Source organism: Pyxicephalus adspersus, chromosome 10, assembly GCF_032062135.1.
Source record: "Pyxicephalus adspersus chromosome 10, UCB_Pads_2.0, whole genome shotgun sequence".
NCBI lineage: Eukaryota > Metazoa > Chordata > Amphibia > Anura > Pyxicephalidae > Pyxicephalus > Pyxicephalus adspersus.
The window spans coordinates 15,666,760-15,689,752 of record NC_092867.1 but is presented as its reverse complement, the minus strand read 5'-3'; the positions used below and the strand labels follow the sequence as shown (position 1 = coordinate 15,689,752).

The 22,993-nt window shown below is 37.5% G+C and overlaps 1 protein-coding gene across 1 annotated transcript in view; it reads left to right on the top strand.

The window, feature by feature from the left end:
• The window catches only part of STK32C (serine/threonine kinase 32C), a 150,695-nt gene that overhangs the window by 60,037 nt on the left and 67,665 nt on the right, over nucleotides 1-22,993 (top strand). Inside the window, exon 2 of the mRNA XM_072423250.1 lies at nucleotides 17,834-17,889. Within this exon, the coding sequence (XP_072279351.1) occupies nucleotides 17,834-17,889 (56 nt within the window). The remainder of the gene's footprint in view (nucleotides 1-17,833; nucleotides 17,890-22,993) is intronic.

Here is a 22,993-nt window from a genome sequence, read left to right as displayed (position 1 = left end):
TTACTAGCATTGAACCTTATGGACCTGGAAGATTCTTCACCAGGGAATGTTTCAGGGAATTTCAGATTAAATTCTTTATAAATAGATCCTTTGAAGCTGTCTGATGTGAAACAATCTAAGGACTATGGAGTATCTGAATATGTTCTTAGTTTGCACGACTTTGTGAAGTGGAAAGGTAAGTTGAGATAGGTCAGGTTTTTTTTTATGAATTTTCTTTTTTTTTTTGTGCAGGGTACTGTGTCTTAAACCTTGTTATTTCTTTTTCTGTATTTGTTAATGTGCATATCTGATCATGTACAGCATGCAATATATTTATCAGTTTTTGAACCCTTATTACATTGTAAACAATCTAAAGATATTCATTTACTGTTAGTTTTTATAGTTTCATTTCAGTTGAGTCAATTCTTGATTATGTAAAAGCTTTTAACTTGGCTTCATTTTTCAAATCTTATCTGATTAATATTGCATTAGGCAGAGAGACACAGACGGGTCATTTCTGGAAAATTATGATGTAGGCTGTGGGTGAAGAATTAGCCCCTATGCCATCCTCGCCATGATTATATCACATGTGTAATAATGATTTACATACTAAATGTTTTACTTTTGTATATTTTCATGTTTGATCTGTTGTGTATCTCTGACATCTGATGTCTCATGCATTATGAATTTGTAATAGTTTTAAAATCTAAGTATATTTCTGTATGCTAGAAAAAATATATTTTCATTAAAAAATGTGTGGCACATGGCAGGAACCATAAATAAAAAAACATATTTTAAAAAAGAAAAAAAGTTAAAAACTCACCAGTCAACTTTATTACATCACTTCAATATCACTACCTAATATAAAAAATCTCCAGGTTTCCCCATAAAAGATAATAACTGGACAAGTGAAAGACAGCAGCACTGTATGGACTATATTACCTTGTTTTTACCTGTAGAAAGCTCTTTAATGAATAGCCATATAATTTATTTCAGATTAGGTTGGTTTATTAAACCTTTTAATTTGAAGACCATAAAAAGAAAATGCCTAATGTTCCAATGTAGTGAATTTGTATCAATATTTTTGTCTCTGTATTAAATAGGAAACAGACAGACAAGCAGTAATTAATGCAGCTCTGTATTAAATTTATGTTGGGGGTTGCACACAGGAATCACTATAGAACTACCTTACCTAAACTGGGAAAATAATACTACCTAGCTACCTGCAGTAACTTCTTCTTTCATCTGTTGAAAATTGTCTTTTGTGAGTTAGTGTGCTGTCACTTGCGAGGTTTGTGAGTTAGTGTGCTGTCACTTGCCAATGATCTGATTTCTTGCATAGACAGTGCAAAGACCAGTGGCAATCAACCCAAAACCAAAAATGATCATAGTTTAAGGAACACTGTGGAACTTAAATAGTTATTTTTTATATCTGATTTTATGAGAGTAAATGTATATATTTACAGGTTTCTATTTTTTCTTACTTGCCCTTTGCCTAGCTCAGTAATAGTACCAGACGGGAGACAGAAGTGTCTTGTTTAGGTCAATGTTAACAACACACAAATACTGATAAAGAGGTGAAGCAGGGTCAGAAGTGGTTGTGGAGTGGGACCGGTACTGCTTCACAACCACATGTAACTGTAGCAACTGACTAGGCCGGTGTTTGTTAACCTTTTTAACTTGGGGAAACCTTTATCAACCCTTTTAACTTGGGGAAATCTTTGACATAACATTCAAGTCTTTACCAGGTTTACCACATCTATAATTACTATGTCCACAGGTCAAAGTACATTAGTTTGGTGGTTAGTGGGAAGAATGCCTCTTACATTACAGGCCACTGGGAAGAATGTGCCCCTTACAGATAGCCAAAACGATCATTGGTGTCACTTAAATTGGCCTTAAGAGACAGTAATTGCTTATTTTTCAACAAAACCCTAGCAACCTCTGAAGAAACCCTAAGGATCCATAGAACCTTGGTGGTGAAACACTGCACCAGACAGTGAAAGCAGCATGCATGTTTTGTAGTATTTATTAGGTAAGTTTAAGAACACTCATCAATCTCTGAATGTTTATTTTAGTAGGGGAACAGTCCAATTATACTAAAATTGACGATGTAGCTGTAAGAGACAACGTCCATATCAATCTCTGAATGTTTAATTTGGTTGAATGAGCAGGGTTGTGGCATTTGGCAGACTGTCATCTATCAAAATCTTAGTGTTCATTGTCAATTAAGTTACAAAACTAACTAATATTTGGGGGTTCTTATGGCCTTTATCTAGAACAGGGTTCGGCAAACTCCGACCTTCAGTCCAGATACGGCCTAGCCAGTAGTTTGTTCTGCCCCCCTGGCCGATCCAGCCTAATGCCGGCCGGCAACCTGCGGCTCCGGAGCCGCGGGTTGCTGATCAGGTTTGCCAGGGGGTGTTAGGAACTACCGGAGCCGCCTCCTTGCTGTTGCTTCCCTATTTATCGGGGCCGGAATGTAAAGTGTGTGATTACAAGCCAAGGAGAAATTCATATGATACTCTTGGAATGTCATATATTTTAAATCTAATAAAATCTGACTTCTAAATATGGGTGGAGTGTAATTTTTCAGGTAAATTATGTGGATAGAATTAATTACCAACGGAGACAGGGCTTAATATTAACCTGTGTTTTAAAACAGATTCAAATGACCCTGTCTTGTTAAAGGAATCAAGATTAAAGTTCTTTCCTAAAAAAGATTTATTATACCCACCTCTCCCATGGCCTGTGTCTCATACATTTCCTTTGCTCCAGCTCTTGCCATTCCAGTATTGCTTACCTTATCAAATGCTGGGGTTTAACCCTCTCACCCTTACATAGCTACAGGATTCAGCAGTGATATAGGGTTCGGCGGATGGAATCACAGAATGTACAAAGGCTTCTAAAACTCTCAGAAGTGTTAAATATCAAAGAGTCTTATCTAAGCCTAAACAGAAGGGAGGTAGGAAATATGAGCCAGCAGAGAGGAAAGCGTAAACGCTCTTTATTGCAGGGTTCTTTCTTCTAAAGTAGCTTTAAACATGAAGAACTGGTAAACTAGAGCAGTGCATGCCCTTCTCTGTAGCATATCATTTTCTCTACAGTACAGGTGCAGTATAATATATACAGAGTTCATGCAAATGTGTAATTGTGAAACCATTAAAGTATTCCTGTGCCGTATGCCTATGCTAAATGTCTATATGGAAGATATAGAAAATTCCCAATGCATGTTTTAAAATGATTTGCTGATTTTCTCTGCCTCTCATTGTTTTCCAATGTTGTATTAGATTGGCAATGAACGCGAGAGTTCCCTTGCTAATTAGTGCCCTGATTGCACATTAGAAGCATTAGGCACCAGAATCATGAATCAGGCGACAATAAATGTAATTGCCTTGGTTGATTGCTGTGATCTGCATCTGGATTACACATTTACCAATGTACTTTCTGTTCAAAGCAGGAACAAACTGTTATGGTAAATGAGTTGAGGTCATGAAATGGCCTTGGTAGAGAAACTGTTACAGAATTACAAACTTTCTTTTCAAGAATAAATGTCAAGAAAAAAAAACTAACGCAAAAATGAAAAAGCTTTTGTGATAAAAGTTTACTTCATTGAAGTGTCATGTTTATTATGCACACCAGTCCTGTTTGCCTCCATCCTCCCATCCTCTTTGTATTTCATCATGAAAAGACTAGGGTATGATGCTCTAAAGCTAAAGTGAAACACCAGATAAAAAGCCATTTACACAATGTAAATACATATGTTTACTTCCTACCTGCCAAATAACTTTTAATGTTCTCCCGCTACTCTTGGAATTCACACACTGCTACAATCTACAGCCTAAATGCACAAGATAAAACAAATTTAACTGGAGATGTTACCTACAACTAAAAGTTCCAACCTACCGCCCTGCCCAATGGTTATAGGCACCTGTGGTGTGGTTTATGCGTTTGTGTAGCTTAGTCATATTTCTATGTGAGTAGTTTCACTACTAATGCAGAGACCAAACATTAATAAAGTACAGTAGAAAGCAACGTCCTCCACTTTTTCCTTGTCGACATATTGGACTGCCTTAACACAATTCATGGTAATGTGTTACGGTGGTCAGAAAATTGTGAACCTGGGCTAAGATCCAACGTGAACAACTTCAGTGTTTCTTTTTTGACACTTTTAATTGGTCCACAGTTTGTGCAGCTACAAAGGCCAGCGGAGGCTTCTTTTAAAGCTCACTTCTTAAGAAAAACCAAGCAGTAGAACTCCAAAAGTCTGGCTACAGATTCATTTTCCTTTAGGCACACTCAGGTGTTATTTTTGTTATCAGTACAGTGACACTGGGCTTTTTTAAAAGTCTAACATGTTGTATACATAAAGATATTAATAATTTATGTTTTTTGCTAAATAAACACAAGGAAATGTAATAATGTATGTTCAAAATAACATTGCAGTAGTAGGGGAAAAGTCCAATTATACTAAAATTGACGATGTAGCTGTACGAGACACCGTCCATAGTGGAAATGTCACTTTCCTCCTAGCGTTCCTGTATAAGCTGTCATGATTCTTACGGTTCCTGCCACTAATGAGCACAGATATGACGTTTATCAAACTTACAGTATCCCTATGACAGCGCTGTATAGCTAAAGGCTGTTCAGAAATGGAAATCCCAAACGATGATACAACAAAGAATTTCTAAGCTGACAATACAGGTGCTAATTTTGAGTATTTAGCACTTCCCATCATTAGGCATTGCCAAGCTTCCTTGATCTGAAACTAAATTATTATTGTGATGAAAATACTAGGGCTTCTATGATAGTATTGCAGAACTAGTGTCCAATCTTCTTTTTTAACTTTTACATCTGGATTATGTTTTAAGGTAGTTCATTATTACTGCATGATCAAGAATGCCCAAATTCTGATATAGTGTTTTTAAGTTCATGTTTTCAAGTTCACATACGTTAGGCTTCTTCAGATCTTGGTTAATTGAGGCTGTAGGGCAGTGCATTGATTCAATTCAGTGCACATAGAACAGCTATTCAGCATTCTATAATCATACTTGAAGAAGTACATAACTTTATTTGTTTTTTTCTTTCAGAAAAAGTGAATTAAATAGGAAAGAAGAGGGCAGCAAATAAGGTCATTGTCATGTCAAAAGTGAACATTTGTTATATGATAGTATCTAGCCTAGTCATTTGACCTTTAAGTCCAAGAAACATGCAGAAGTAGAGGTATAGGTAACAGGTTTGTTTTTTTGCTCCTATTTTTCTAAATCCTATTTATTTCGGGAACCCGAAACGCTTGCTGGTTAAATAAAAAAAAAAAGATTGTTGGCCTATGTATTGGCAAGCTAACTTAAGGGGGTTGATTTTCTTGAACATGCAGATTGTTGTATTTGCTGGTTTACATGTTTTAAGTTTTTTTTTAAATTTATTTAAGATATTCTTTTATTAAATTTCCAATGTTACACTTGTACAATTTACTCTTTAAATGTATGCCTTTAATGTCCCACTATATAATACTATATTATTGTATTTTGTTTCTGAACTGGGATGTGGTGAAATTTTAAAGTTCCTTATGCATTTTCTTGATTTTTGAGAATAGATTATTTTTATAACATGGGCAGTAAAGACTGGGCCAGTGTCATTAGTCAAGGTCAGAAAGACTGCTATATCGTTGGTGTCAGTGGAAAAAAAGAACATGCTACATTGATGTCAGTGGGAGAGGGAACATTGATACTGGTTATTGGTATCAATAGGACAAAGAATGCCGTGACAAAGGTATAAGAGATCACTTACTAAAGAGACATTCCATCCAAGGTTTGCAGACCTTAAATGATATATCACCTTATCGAACGGTACCAGCATAGACCCATTTAATAAAGCTCTCCAAGGCTAAAGAGGATACACTTTCATCAGTGAAGCTGGGTGATCCAGCAAAATTTGAAAGGATTTCCTAAAAGTCATTTGCTATTTCTAAGCATTTTTTTTCACTCCTGGACCAGATACGTTCCAGGTTTGCTGGAACACTCAGCTTTACTGATGAAAGTGTATCCTCTTCAACCTTGAAGAGCTTTATTAAATCAGACCCAGTGTCAGGGTATGGAATGAGACGTAAAAGCCTAGACTCCAAGTGCTGGAATGAGTATGAGTCCTACTAGCTCTGGGAAAGCTTGAGACATTCAGAAGCTCTGTACATGTACAATAAGCTACATGTGGTCTGTGTTAAAAACAGAAATACAAGGAAATTTAAGGTATTTGTTTATATTTGCAGGTCTGCCTTATATCACCTAATGATTTCAGACGCCATATCTTACCTTTTCTTTAAAAAAACGGCTCTGTGAGAGCTGTGCCCCCCAAAAAACAAAAAGAGGACAAAGGCCCAGTATTGCCTATACTCTCCCTTCTGCTGATTTTCTCCTCTCAGCTGTCTTATAAAACCTTGTTTTTCAGTGTGTCTATGTGCAAAGACAGCCATTTCCCATATTTCCCAAATTTTAATATTGAGAAAGTGGAATATCTTAAGATGGAGAAGAAATGTGGTGTGCAGACAAAATGCTCAGCATCAGTGGGATGAAAAATGTCTGCAGTCAGCAGGAAAACAGAAATGCCTGGTGTGGAATGTCCTGTTGTGGCTAGTGTGGGGAAAAAGGGAAGGAAGATAAATTTGTGACAGTGGGCCTGGTAGGGGGCTTCAGTTCCCAATGGGAGTAGAGGGCAAAACTCATGCTCAGGAGAGATGGGGTTTTGATTCAGCAGAATGTCTTGGGAACAACAGTGCCCAGCAAGGGTAAAATGAACCATAGATGTAAGTGAAGGGACAAAATTACCTAGTGGCTTTTGGAAAACTTTAGTGCCCATCATGGACAGAAAACAGTGCTGAGGAGGTAGAGAAAACCATAGTTGCAGCCCTTAATCCTACAGTCTCTCATTTGCAGTCATCCAAGAAGGCAAATTAAAACAATTCAGCAGTAATGAAGCCGATTTAGTGTCATTGGAAGATAAACACAAAAGGCTTAATTATATCCACTTAATTAATGGATAAAAACCGAGAGCGTGTACATTAATATTTTCATGTATCAGTAAGGAAAGAGCTAATTGCAGCAGACAAGTTTAGGAATGCTTCATAAGAGCAATGAGAGAATTCTTTAATCTTGCAACTCATAAGAGTGCAATACAATGGCATATCCATATGACATGTAGAATGGTATTGAGGTGACATCTAAATTGTTGGGGGTTTTTAAAAACAGTGCAAAAATAGTAATATGGCCAAGCAGGTAGGTTCTAGTTTAGATGTAGCTAGCAGGGTTATCACCAGCACAAAGAAGAAGGAGATGGTGGTCTGTGGAGCAATGGCTCATAGAAAATGTAGAGCTTTCCCACCAGATTCATTTTTTCTCATTTTCATCCCTGTACTGGTACCCTACTGTGGTATAAGAAAGATATAAAAAGCCAATGTTAATGAAAATACTGCTTTAGCTAGACAAAGTAAATAAGGTTTTTACCTGCAGGTACCAGCTAGCTAACTAATTGCTTCAAAATGACACTTATGAAAAATTTGGAACATCATTTTTGGAACATGAATTTTTTCTGGAGGAGGGTAAACCAGCAAAATGCGCTGAAATAAAATTGAGACAAATAAAATTAGGATATCAAGTGAATATGTTTTTTCATGCACTTGCTCTACTGTATTTTTCAAATTGTAATGCATGTTTCATGTATTTTTAAGTTTGAATAAATGATGGTTTTATTAAGAGAAATGATGGTTAATGGTGAATATAATGTAACGTGTGCCTTAAAAAGTGCTATAGACTATTTTAAAAAAAAGTTGTGACAATGCTCACTAACCATAACTTAATCTATAGAGGAGAAGCATTGTCAACCAGGGATAGAAGAGTTTTTGGCTTTTAGAACACCTGAGGGATCAGTGTCCTGTAGTCCATAGAGAGCACTGGAAACAAAGTAAATAGTGAACTTTCCCACCAGATCCAACCTTTCCATCTTCATTCCTGAACTGGCACCCTACCGAAATGTATAAGAGGCAAAGAGTGCAGGTAACAGCTTACACTAACTGCAATACATGTTGCTACATTATACTTTTTTTTTGGGAACATTCCCTTATCGTATAAGGCAGTTCAATCATTAATAAATAAGAAAGAAAGTTATGCATTTCTCAACAAAAGAGAGTCATACTGGGTGGTCGGAACTCCCACCTGCCTGCAGACGCAGCGTGCTTGTGAGTAGAGACATGCAAGGAGCATGCTAAATCCTGCCATGCTTAAAGACAGGTGTTCTTATCATTATCTGATCTGGCTGGAGGGGCGCCATGTATTTAGAAAGACACGCAAAGAGCATGTCTCCAGGTCTTTGGCTATGTGCACATGTTAGATTTTTGGGAAAGTTTGTTTCCAATGACAAAAGACCGAAAGATAAATGAACAAGTACATACAGCACTGTTCTCTTCTATGGAGAGGGGAGGGGGAAGAATGAGCAAGCGGCACCCCGCTGTGCTCTCCTCCCTTCACTTTCATTGTGGTCATTCATAGATCTTCCAGAATTGATCCATGAATGATGTTGGACGGCTGCTGTCCACATGCCAGATTCTTGTCCGAGAATCATCTGAAGTGTGTATGTAGCCTTAGAGGCAAGTTCTCTGACTGGGCCAACATAGGAAGAAAAATCCAGTTTGCACAGATAAGGACAGCAGATATAAGCAGACCAAATTGCCAGGAGGCTGAATATTTGATTTGTGTCTATTGTAGGCTGCAAAACCCCTGTTAGGGGAAACTTTGTGTAAAACTTTTTTTGATTGAATAAATGTGGGCAGAGGCCTTAAAACTCAGTCCATGGGACTGAGTTTCTGTGAAGCTCTACATTTGATGCTGGTCTTAACGAAGTGTACAGCTGCCAAGTATTTATTTTATAAAATTCACCAAGAACCTGATAGAATTGGCATTTTAGTTGGCAAGCTCGTTTTGTATCTGGATAAAGGCCTTTATAGTATACTGCAAATGTAAGAAGATCTGTGCTTAAAGTAAAGGATTGTTGTTCTTCCTATCTGCAAATATAATGCATAACTGATGTGTATTGCCTTTAAAAATGTTGCTACAAATGGGGCTCTTCTTTCCCATCTTAGAAAGCCGGGCTCTATGCTTTAGATATCTATCTGCTTAGCAGCAGTCTGCCCACTTGTACATAAGCAGATATCCCCTGTAAAATGTATTATAGCTTGAAAAAGCCCCATGAGAGCTTCAGAGAAACAACATCTGCAGCATGAGTCACTGCACCTACTAGCATTATACCCGATGCCAAGCGCAATCCGAGAAGTAGTGGGTAAGTGAGCTCCAATTGTCGCCTCTTTTCTTTTGCTTAGAACACATTCCTGCCGGTTTCACTCTCACAGTGGAAAATTGCTGATCTACCCCATTTTTACTCCTCCATTTGTTCCTGTACACAATTCAAGGCTGTTTGCTTTTACATCTTGAGCTTTATGCAGTGTCATAGAGAACACAATAGTTGAACATGACTCATAGAGCATGACTGTGATACATGAGATGCCTTTGATTCAATCAATTAAAACCTAGTTGTACATGAAATGATGTGATTGCAGCCCACAAAGAAATTTCCTGTCCAAATTGAACAAGGTTTTTCACCAAAGTGACAGCCGCAGTCAGAACAGCCATGGCACATCACTGCCAACATTAAACCTGCTCCATGTGGTGCCATGTCTTGAAGAAGAGTATATGGGACTACTTGAGAGCATTTACAGCTATCTAATGTGATATGAAGAACAAATACGTAATACTACAAACATTTGTTATGTTCATATTGTATCTTTCAGGATCCAGTAGGACAAAATGCTTTGAAGATTGAGAGCTAGACAGTGTTATAGGACTACAGATAAAATTCTGGTTACACGTTTAAAGTAGATGTAGATCCTGAATTCACTATATATGCAGGGCATATTGCACTTTTTTTTGCATTACAAAAAAAAAATCTGTAAAGCTTTGTCCAAGGTCAGCAGAAAACTGTTTTTTTTTTTTTTTTTTTGTGGAGGGGGGACTTCTGATGGTTAGAAGCCACCATGGGTCATTGGCTCATTACTGCTGATGTAGTTTTTGAAAAAGCTTGACAGTGGTAACCATTTTACAAAGATCTGAGAAAAGTATAAGGAAAGTGTTTAGAGACATTATAATATATAATAGACAACTGTTATTGTCCCACCATTACACAATCAAAACCTACCAATGAAAGCTATAACAGAGCTGCTGGTGAAGAATTATTTGAAAAAATGCATTAAAGTTAGATCTTTGGTATTGGAAGGTAGGTTTCACCATCAATGATGCTAAGTTAGAAATAATGAGAGGTACATACGGTATTAGGCAAGCCAACTTCCAGTAAAGCGGGCATTTGACAGCCCAGTCTTCATGGGAAAATGGCGCTGTAAGTGTTGCATTATTGTGCCATATGCCAATATGCTTAGACCACAAGGTTCTGAGGATATAGCTGGGCATTTTATAGTGAATGTAACAAAAACACAAAAATGTAATATATTCCTGCTTATCGGTACTAAGATTTGGTGGTTGCATTGGTTTTCTTTTTTAAGTTTGCTTTATTTTCACCTGCTGGATCTGTCGATTCCTATCCTATTCTATGTCCATTCCGAGCATGACAACGCCCACTCACCCCACTGTATCACGATAATGTTATCTTCCCTATAACATAGACAATTACAATTTTATCATCCTCAAACCTAGCTAAGAGCAATAAAAATAATAACAGTCAGCGCAGGGAACACAATTTCTAGAAAGATCACAGGTGTTTCTTTGCCTTTTCAAACAGACATAGTAAAGCAATAAGACACCATAGCAGATTTAAAGGGATCATAAAAGAGAAGTCTATTGTTTGATAACATCAGTGATACAATTATCCTACTAATCTTCTTCATTATAAATATGACTACATACTCTGCTATGTAATGTACTGTTTATAGTATTCCCCATGGCACATATTTTGGAATAGAAACCTAAAGTTTACAGATCCGTGAGAAATATCTGTTGTGTGGAGACCCTTACTGTGACCTATTCCTTAATAAGATTGTCATTTTTTGGCACCACGCATGTTGTATTTTTCCAGAAAAATGTGATACTTTCCCTGTGAAAGCAGCATGTAAAACATATCCCCATCTGTTTGCTTTGGAAGGTTTTTTCCTCATTGTATTTAATAACACATTGTAATTTTTAATGGTTCCCATGTTGTACATATTACAAAGATAGGGAAGATTGGTGTGATTAAAGCAGGCGGCAGAGAAAAGAAAACATAAGGTTTGTAGGGCAGCTTAAATACAAATGTACCAGAGAAACTTCACTGGAGGTGCAAGCCTATAGAAAACAGCTGAAAATAGTTATAATGTGCTGGATAGATGTCCAGTAATTAGAAGAGAAAGTTCTTTCATTAAGGGGTCATTCACACAAAGAAAGCGGAGATTCTGCATTTATCAGTGAATTCCAATGAAAGTACATTGAAAAAATAGTTATCTTCAGTGTGCCCTGTAAAGTCTAATGGACTGTGTTGGCGTGTCCAGGGTGAAAATGTGACAGCTGGAATTTTTGCATGCTACATCGCATCTCAACCCACCATGGTGCATAGAAATGATGCAAACCTTCCATGAAATGGTAATGTTTGCTTTCCTGCCACCCCCTCCCAAAAAATACAAAATTATGTAGATTAAAATAAAATATATAAACAAATAGAAAAAGACACCTCTCCAGACTTCCAGAAGATAAAGATGACAATAAGCTGCCATTGTCTACATTTACACCATTCAATGAGACCATCTGTTGAGATTGTGAGCCATTGTTTACCCTACCAGCCCTCAGGTTTTTATGCCATGGTTGCAATGGCGATGTTAGTCTCATCTTTCAGATTTTTTTTATTTGATTGTACATAAGCATCATTCTTGGCGGAGGGGGGCAGGCATGGAAGGTCCACTAGTGGGGTGTCACTATAAGGAAGTAGCATCCTTTGCAGTGCTACTGGACCTTTAAAAAACAAGGGGTTACCTTACCAGCTGTTATGTAAAGAATGTCTGCTTAATATCTTTCCTGAATCTGGCTTCAGTACAGGCATTGAATTGTAAAGGGGTCCCCAGAGCTTGAGAACAAAGATGTCAGATCTTGTCTCTCCGATCAATGGTTTTTGCTGTAGGAAATGATGGAAGAAGCCATGGAATGGATGGCTGTATAGTTTCCTGCTTTTGCAGAGATGAAGGCTTGTAATTCTTTCATAGCTTCCCCGTGGAATATATGATCAGCTGGCATTCCTGATTACAACAAAAATTAGCATTTTAGTAGCCAAGAAATATTTTCAAACCAGCATATAAATCCAGATATTTTTCACGGCTACATTCCCAAAATAGTAAAACCTTTCTAGGCTGTAGAATTTACAGGATAATACTGAACATTTTTTTTTTATGTAGTGTAATTTTTAATATGTGCTTTGTGTAATGGGGATATTTTTCAAACGCTTACTGTAAGATTAGGATTTATTTTATTTTTACAGAATTACAAAATATCTAATGAAAAAACACAATATTGTTTTGAAATGAGCTGTCAAAACTACTTAGGACAACCAGTCGGTGTCCTGATCGAATTCCCAGCAATAAACATTTGGATTATTCTCTACCAGGTCGAGTAAGCATTATTAATATCTCACTGAGTTTGTAATTTCTAGCAATGATTTTCTCATGCTCTTTTTTGGTCTGTTCAATATACCGTTGAAATCCTTTTGTTGTATCTGCTCAGAAGTGCCGAAAAAATATCTAGTGATCTTGTCAGAAAATCACAGCTGTCCTGTACACCTTTTCTGTGTTATCTCAAGGCAGGTAATGAATCCTCCTAGTTCTTATCTTGCACAGTGGAACAACCGGTCTCTATGTTCTAGAGATAAAGACAGAGAGTTGGGAGAAGGGGAGTGGGGGTTCAGTAACTTAGCAAAAAACTGGAGGGCAGTCCACAACAGGATTTAGGAGTTGAGTGCATTTTTGGCAGAATAGATAGTATTTTTTTGTACTTGTATGGCCTTTAAATGGATAAATACACGAAAATATTCATATATTGCACCGGATATTTTTTTTTGTCTTGGCATACATTTTAACGCTGTAAAATTGCAATGCAATGATAATGAATGTGCCGCAAAAAGCCAATATTAGCAAGGAATTTAGCATTTTGAACTGTTTCCCTCCTCGTGATCCTTGGTGTTAGTCACTTACACCATCCTTTAAAATTACAGACTTTGTGCAAATGCAAGATCTGTGGTCCCCAACCTTTTGGGTCTCGTGGACTACTACATGCATGGATTCTGGACCGTGTATGCGTGGGGAGCCGTGCGTCACTCAAAAAGGAAGGAACTCCCCCTTTAGTGACGTCATGAAGCCAGAACCCACCTACTCTCCCATCGCAGGTCTGAGCCAGTGATGGTGGAGTGGGCAGGTTGTGTCCAGAGACAACCCACCCACTGTCCGAGCCTGCGATATGTACCAGACAAATGGTACACAGCTCTGGCCGGTGCATACCCCCAAAAGGCGTCGTTCTCCTGACCTCACCGGGGGGTGCAGTGGCCAGAGCCACAGCAAACCTGTCAGAGGGACAGCCTGGGGTTTGGGGACCCCCCGTGCAAGATGATTGTTGTCCAAGATGAATGGTCATTATTGTCTTTGGTTAAAGTCTAGTATTTGTACAGTGGTCCCCTGAGCTTGTTTGTTCTACTGTTCTCAGTATTAGTATTTCTGTAATGCAGGGCCTCTGGTTTTAGGACTACTGGGGCACTTTAAAAAGTGACCTAAATCCAATGTAGGCATTTCTAGCTTTTGAACTTGAACATTCTATAAGGAAGAGATAAAAAAATGTGAATACACTTTATTCTAGTGATATATAGTATTTCCCAACCCTGGTCACACTATTTTCCCCATAAGCTTTCCTCCTGTATTTAATGGGCAAGGTAGCTTTTTGATTAATAAGGAGGCTCTAGAGGTGGTAAATGATTGGGTCAAGTTTACCCATTCCTGAAAAGTTGTTCAACTGTCTTCATATTTAGTAAACATAGACTTTGCTTGTATATGGTTTTCATTGTATTCTGTTTAGGTTCCTCTTGTAGAAGGGTTGCTTTGAAAGCAACATGTCCAGTTTAAAGTGATCCTCTTGCAAAAAAAAAAAAAAAAGAATGCAACTTGTAAGAATATTTTTGAAAGCTTTAAAAGAACTTCACCTCTGCAAGATAACAAAGATTTACTAACTGTGCTGCTGTTAAGTAGTAGTGCTGTTCTTATACTAGCGGCCTCATTTTTTGTTTCATTGCACTTTTGTTTCATAACACCTAAAGCTTACATTGATATTTTATTATGCAATATTGCTACATTAATATTGTAGAAACTTTTTTCTTATAAAATGATACCATAAATGTAAAGTTTTAGTTGATTTCATGCTTTGATGTTCAGAGTTTTGCCCTGTTATCCACATATAATAAAGGAAGCTCTATAGAGTAGTATGGTATTTCTATGTAGATATGTACCAGGCTTCTTCTGGAGAGTTGTTTGTTCGTTGCATAAGCGCCTCTGCACCAAATCCTCTAAGTATTTGCATTGAAATTGTAGTCACCCAAAAACAGCCAGGAGGTGACTGAGTGGTGGTGCACCCAGCTAAAAGGAGCTGGGGAGAACACGGATTAGGAATAGGTTACAGGTCTGGGGTTCCTAAAGTCATGGATCATTTTCTACTTTCTTTCACTGTAGCATCAGGAACTTCCACCCTGAGTTCACATTTCTAGACATTTCTAGACAATAATAACCCTTTCTGATTGAAACCTGGATGTGGTTGAATTATTATATTTTTAGAAACAGGCAGATTATGTAAGATTTCTTATTTTGTTCTCAATAATCATGTGAATATGTGCAGTGTGTGTAGTGGAGTTCTTCTTTAAAGCATACTTTTTATTTACTTTTATTTTTACTTTTCTGGTTCCTCCTTTCTCATCTGACGATGAATGAAATAGGACTTGTTGTATTACATATCTTCAGACATAGTCATATCATAATTAAGTTCATATGCTTCTCTTTACAATCTTAGTAGGAAAGCTGGAAGGGTGCTAGACAAACCTTCCTGAAAACCGCAATTTGTGGTAACTCCCAAATGTGATATTGAATCTCAGTAATTGAAAGAATTAAAATTAAATACATGAAAGGGAAAGGAACGGTCAGACTGATTAGGAAAAGACTTGAATACACTGGACATTGAAAATGGGGCAGACTCTATGATCTGAAATGCACATTGTGGAAAGCTCACAGAGTGCAATAAAATCAGTAAGAAATGTTTGTACAGAAAAGTAGTCTGTATATCTATGTAAATCTAAAGGTGCTGCTGGATTTCAGCTTTAAAATACCTTCCTATAATATTAAATTACATTTAAATATTGTTATATTTTAATAAACAAACTTTCTCATCTCAAAGTATGAAAGTTTACCTTTCCATATAATGATTTATTAGCGCCTGCTGGAATAATAAATGTAACCAGTGAGTACCCGCAGTAAGTGCTTAAAAATGTCTTGTACGCAGTTAAGATCCAGGTCATAGAGATGTCCTCATACTGACATTTATTTATGTTCTGGCCCTGTAAAGAACCACCTGCAAATTCATCATGTTAATAAGTTGTGTCAGTACAGCCGCCATGTTCCCCAAAGTAGTATATCACATCCTCTAAGAGGCAACAGAATATTGACAGAAAAAAAAGGTTTATATTTTTAAAGGCTTGTTTGTTCCCAAATATATATATATATTGACGGAGACAGCAAAAACAGGAAAAATTGTAATTTAAGTTTTTATTCCAAGCATAAATTAATCAGGGAAACCATATTTGTGTTAGGTTCTTTATAGTGGTTGTATCAATTCACAAATTCACAGTTATCTATTAAACTAGCAAATCTAACATTAGTTAAATTATCATTAAATCATTTATTGTTGCAGTTAACTAGGTAATTGTTCCAGGAGGAGTGAGACCCCTGGTAATCATAGACTGAGGGGAGGGGGCTCTAGCAGCCAATCAGGTATGCTCCTTAAATATATAGTCACAGGGACAATACTGATAGGAGGAGGAGAGAGCAGAGGGCTAAGCTACAATATGTGTGTAGTGCTGTTCCTTTCTGTCCAATCACAGGCTGGAGCAGAGAGTTACAAATTGTGTTTCCTTTAGGGCTGGGCTTGGTTTATTTTAGGAATTAGTTGATGACAAGTAAAACAACTCCAATATATGTATTTCCCCTTTACATTTAGCTGTTTGCCTTCAGTTCAGCTTCAATTGTGTCTGCACATGAAATATGTTATCTGTGTTTTTGCTTCTTGTGTCCCCAACCTGCATACAGATATCTGATCCCAGACCCAAAGAGTTTCCTGATTTTATCTACCTTTGTTTTCCTGATTCTTGGATTTGCTGAGTGTTATAGTTTAAACAACACAAAAAAAGATTTGACTTTTAATTTGATTAATTACATTTTTTTGTTTATTTGCTTATTGACCTCAATTCTAATTTAATTTTTTTTTAAACAATGCAGCCATATGATAGACAGCTTCTTACATGTTCAGTGGTTATGACAGTATCGGAGTGATTATAGGGCACGTCTACCTTCTGCATAGTGTTCTTCTAACATTAGACAATGCTGCTTTTCATTGGAATAAATTAGAATGTTTTATGGCGGTAGGTGTTTGCTTTAAATCTTATGTTACCGTATCAAACACTACTTGTGGCGTCTGGCATTTTATTGTCTATTCAGCATGTGGATTTTTATGTGTAAAAGCAGTACATTGTTTTCAAGAACATTTATTTTACAGTATTTATAATACTATGAGTATAATATGTATTTTTTTTTTATTAACATTTTTTTTTAAATATATAGATTTTTTAATTTATTCAGTTTATTGTTTTTAAATGATTTTGTGTTTCAAACTTTTTTATACTCATACTATTATATTATACTGTAAAATAAATTTTCATGAAAAACAATGTACCGCTTTTAAACTTATAAAACATAATAAGGAATAATGAAAGCTGAAGTCCAGACACAAAAACTTTTAATAAAATATATTCCTCAATAGTTGCAAAGGATTTAAATCTACTTTGTGAGAACCAAATGCCATTGCTAGTTCAGTTATTACCTTGTAAAGGATGCAGTGACATCGTCACTGTGCTGCATATACCATATGAGAGGGACCCAACAGGACCTACCACTACAGGCTACCTACAGACCTTTTCAGGAGAGGGCGATACAAGACCAATTACCTTGCACAGTTAGAGAAGGAGCAGTGACTGGTCTTTATTAGAGGAAGCTCCCGCACAGATACAAAATTAGATTACTGCACTGAAAGAAATTTATAAAGCATACCAAGATTCCAGTAGGAATATACATATTAAGGCAATATTTACTAACTTCAAAGTTTATTATTGATCTATAAATGTTTTTAGTGTGTGTTTTTAACTGATTGTGTGTATAGATGGGTGATCATGTAAAAGGAATTCCTAAGAGCGTATTTACAAAGCCAAAAAAAGTTAATTTCACCAAATATTGATTCAATAACTGTTGTAAAAAACACATGTACCTGGAGAATTTACCTGACATGAATTTCTAGTGAATGTCAGATTCACTGCTTTATACATATATATGTTCCTTAGTCTACATTGCCTGTTTGAGAAACACAGCTGTAAATGTCTATAAAGTATGAATGTTTTTGTAACAGTCTTTTAAAACACAATGCTGTGGCATGAAATCCATTTCAGAAGAGTTTACGGTTTATTAATACTGATTTTCTTCTCCTTGCAGTGAACTTGGATCATTTTCAGATTCTCCGGGCAATTGGCAAGGGAAGCTTTGGCAAGGTAACAGCGCGTTCTTCTTTTCTTCAAGCAGCTAAGCCGAGACATAAGGGTGACATTGTAACTTCAGCACTGTGTATAAATTGCAGCAAGCAGAAACTGTCCTAATGAAGTATATCAGTGGTCGGATCTGGACTGCATATAAAGGTCAAAACTAAAAAAAGTTATGATTTGGGGAACCAAAAACTAAGTGTGAGCATTATTGTCACATAGGGATGAAGTCAGGGTTTAGGCTACCTAGGTATCCTGCAGGGTGAAGAATCCATGGACCAAGCAAAATAATGGCGGATCTGATGAGAACTGTATTTTTACAACCAAAAGCCTAAATTTTCAATTGTGATCATCAGAGTTGCAATGACTAATAATAAATGCTTTGTTATGGTATGTTCCAGCTCCCCTACTGTAAATATTGTCGAGGCACATTCACTGAAACATTCCCTGATGGAGAATCACTTTCTGTCATTGAAACACATGGACCTGGAAGATTCTCCACCAGGGACTGTTTTCATAAAAGTGTATTTTTTTTTTTTTCAACGGTCCCCTATTACCAAAAAATAGCTTTTAATGCATCAGGATTTTTTTATTTATTTATTAATTTTTTGCACACATATTATATGCACCTATGTCCTTTAAATCCTATAACATTAATGTTTTCTGAAAGTGGATGCTTGACTTTTACTTGGTATTACCTAGTATTATCCTCTTGCTATACCTGTACAGCAGGGCTGAAGAGTACGAGGAGGAAACTATACAAGAAACCAATCAATTGTGGTGAAAAGAAGCATAATGAAATGAGGAAAAAGTAGAGCGATAGATGGGAGCGATAGATGAGAGGGATAGATGAGAGGGATAGATGAGAGGGATAGATGAGAGGGATAGATGAGAGCGATAGATGAGAGTGATACATGAGAGCGATAGATGAGAGTGATACATGAGAGCGATAGATGAGAGCGATACATGAGAGCGATAGATGAGAGTGATACATGAGAGCGATAGATGAGAGTGATAGATGAGAGGGATAGATGAGAGCGATAGATGGGAGCGATAGATGAGAGTGATACATGACAGCGATAGATGAGAGTGATAGATGAGAGGGATAGATGAGAGGGATAGATGAGAGGGATAGATGAGAGGGATAGATGAGAGCGATAGATGAGAGCGATACATGAGAGCGATAGATGAGAGTGATACATGAGAGCGATAGATGAGAGCGATAGATGAGAGGGATAGATGAGAGGGATAGATGGGAGCGATAGATGAGAGTGATACATGAGAGCGATAGATGAGAGTGATAAATGGGAGTGACAGATTGAAGCGATAGAATAGAGGGATACATGAGAGCGCTAGAAGGGGGGGATAGATGGGAGTGACAGATGGAAGCAATAGATGAGGGTTGTTGATGGATAAAAGCGATAGATGAAGGTGATTGACAGATGGGCGTGATAGGAGTGATAAAAAGAGCGATAGATGAGAGTGATGGGAAGGCATAGATGAGACTGATAAAGGGGAGTAAGAGTGATAGATGAGAGTTATAGAAGGGGGTGATAGATGGAAGCAATAGATGAAGGTTATTGATAGAGGAGAGTGATAGATGAGGATGATTGATAGATGTGAGCGATATATAAGAGTGATAGCGGACGGGGGTGATAGATGGGAGCAATAGATGAGAGGGATGTGATTGATAAATGAAACTAATACAGGGGAGTAATAGTTGAGAGTAATGGAGGGGAGCGATAAATGGGAGTGATAGATGGGAGGGATAGATGGGAGTGATAGATGAGAGTAATAGAAGTGAGGGATGGAAGTGATAGATGAGTGCGATAGTTGAGAGTGAGAAGATTGTACAATGTTGCTTTTTCTTTCACTGTCAAGTCACTAGGTTAAATGATGCTGGCCAGACTGAGAACATCTAGCAATAAGAACAAAATTTAGGAAAAATCTTTTACTTGAAGGTGACTATTGCAGAAAACAGTAATATTTATTACTTATCTTTTACTAGTGTACTCAATTTTATTTTGTTGTTTTTTGCTTAAGCTCTGCTTTACCAAAGCCTTAATACAGGGAGAATATTCCTCCAGTGTGAGTTACAAAGTTACAAAATATGTATCAGAATTTAACTTGACCGAGTTCCCAGACTGTTGCTATAGATACAATAACCAGGCGCTGCAGAATCTAAAGTCATTATGAATCTATATATAACTTCCCTGGAAAGCTAACAATCTAAGTGTTACGCATCAGACTGAACATATTATAAAATGTCCACACACAAGTGAGAATTGTATACAATGTCATTCATTCAAGTGTGAGTCAGATGGATATCCTATAGAATAACGAGCACTTGTAAATGTCAGAAGTATGGTATTACACACAGACATTTCCTCATGTGCTCAGAGTCCCCTTCCGTTATTGGGGTCAGAAAGTAGTCCTGGTCTGTCCCAGCACCATATATATTATACATATAAAATGTATTGTCCACCCATCAATCCTGAGGGGAATGCAAACCTAGAGAAGTGTGCTAGGGTATTAGATTGCAAGCTCCCCTGGGCAGGAGTGGAAGTAGTTTGTTGTATTTGGAGGTAGTTTATTCCTTAATGCACTCATTGGGTAAAAATGTAGAACTATGGGATACAAATACATTTTCTTAAGGATATTTTTATGGGTGTGTTTGAAAAGGGCTGAAAACACAAAGGAGACAACATAATTTTAGCCATATACAATAATATAGAGAAAAAGCACAGATATCTCCAACACTCACTCGGCAAAACTGTGATTGGGTCCCCTACAGTCCTAAAAGAAAAAAATGGCAGTGGCAATTGGCAGCACTCTTGCTCTATGGCCTATATAGTATATCAGAGTTGAAGTGTACCCTGAGTCGGAGTCGAAGCACTAACCCCTGAGCAGCATGGTGCCTCAGGGGTTAGCACTCCGGCCTTTGCAGCACTAGGTCCTAGGTTCCAATCCCAGCCAGGATACTATGTGCATGGAGTTTGAAGGTTGTCTGCATGGGTTTTCTCCAGGTACTCCAGTTTCCTCCCACATCCCAAAAAAACATGCAGTTAGGTTAATTGGCTTCCCCCTAAAAAAAAAATTGACCCTAGACTACATTAATGACATATGACTATAGTAGGGATATTAGATTGTGAGCTACTTTGAGGGACAGTTAGTGACAGGACTATGGACTTTGTACAGCGCTATGTAATATCATGGTGCTATATAAATACTGTGTAATAATAACAACTGTCACAATCCTTTCCCTCCCAAGAATTGTGGCAGAAAGCTAAGTGGCAATAAGCCCCCTAAAGTAAAAAGTTTCATAAAAAAAACCTTACTTTTGAAACCCTCAATCCTGCAGTTGGATTCCAGTAGGTCCCACACCATCCTGGCTTCTTCTTTATTGCGGTGGGGACAGGATAGCTGGAGTGGCCATTTTTAAGTGCAGGAAAGACCCGTATGATGCATTCCCAATGTCAGGCATGCCCAAAAGGTGCCCGCTAAAGCCTTCTGGGATATGTGGAGTATGTATCCCAGGAGGCTAGAGGGGGTTTTCCGCTGCAGTGCTAAAGACAGAACGGGATGGGGTCATCTCCAAAAAAACTAAGAACATCCCATGTTTTCATCACATAAAAGGTTTTACCACCCTATTTGCATAGCATTAAAAATGTGAGGATAGATCTGCTTTTAAAAGGACAACAGATGTCAGTTCCCTATCCATGGGTCCTTGCACAACGAAGGGGTGACCAGGGATGATACTTGTGCCACTGGTCAGCTGGTATAAGAACTTTGATTGACTCCCTCCATGATGTTCTGAAGCCTAGCAATGATCCACTTGACCCACACACTATCACATGCGAGGAGGTCATATACTTATCTATTCCCAATAGCACTGGGTATTTTGCACCAGCTGAGCTAAAGGCAGAAGGGCCGAAGGACCACTAAAGATATGAATATCTGTAGCACAATGTGGTTAGTAGTCTTAGTTGTCCTAAGAGGGAATGGGCCTGAAAAACGGCTACATTTTTTTAGGATCTCATTTGCAGTGCTCCTTCTGTTCTATAGAGAGGGGAGGGGGAAGGATGAGCAAGTGGCACCTGGATGTGCTCTTCTCCATTGTCATGAATAGCAATGGCGGACTGATGAACAACATCTGGTGACCCTGGTACACGTGATGAGCAGGACAGTTCATCTCGGTGACAATTATCTGATGTGTGTACTCAGCCTTCTTCTCTAGAAAGTCTAGTCACCAGTAATTTAATACATTTGGTTTTAGTTATGTCTACAACCCTTAGAATCCTGTAACCTTTCTCTTCTCTTCTCCATGATTATGTATTATGTATATAACATATTGACACACACAGCACTAACTAGATGCAAGCTCAGAAGATTGACAGATGTGGTCTATATTGGGTAAACAATTATAAACCCGACTCTGTGTGAAACACACATCTCTGCCTATAATGTTTACCCTTATTATGTGAATAAGTTTATTTAACCTACAGAACGCAATTAAATCCAATGCTGCATACAGATTTTTCCATTTTTCTCATAAATATATTCTCAAGAACAACATTGGTGGTGGACCCCTTCCCTTGTGGAAATACTGGTTATGCATAATTATTCAGACACAGCTAGCAAGAACTCCGCTGTTATTTCAGGCTAATAACCAACTTCATTTTTATCCTAAACACAAACTGCGCACCCAACAGGTTGAAATGATGCAGCCAATAAATAAAGGTAAATTAGACCCCAATGACAGGTATTACAAGAGACCACACTGCTTGATTTCGTGCAATTATAATGCACACCACAATGCTTTCTAACTATAAGTAGTTCTCTGCGGGCTAGCAGTGAGTCAGTATTGAGTATAATTGAGTGTGCTGTGATTATTGAATGCCTGGTACCAGGTGCTGCTATCTATAATACATTTAGCAAATCCAATTACACATTATAATGTTGAAGTGAAATTATGCTCTTATGAATCATTGTGTGTTTATGTTACTTTTTATTCTAAAACAAAATGTTTATACCCTGATAGGGAAGAACCATCCAAAAAGTTTCACACCTTATCTGATAAAAGCAAAATATTATGATTAATTAGTACATTCGCTTT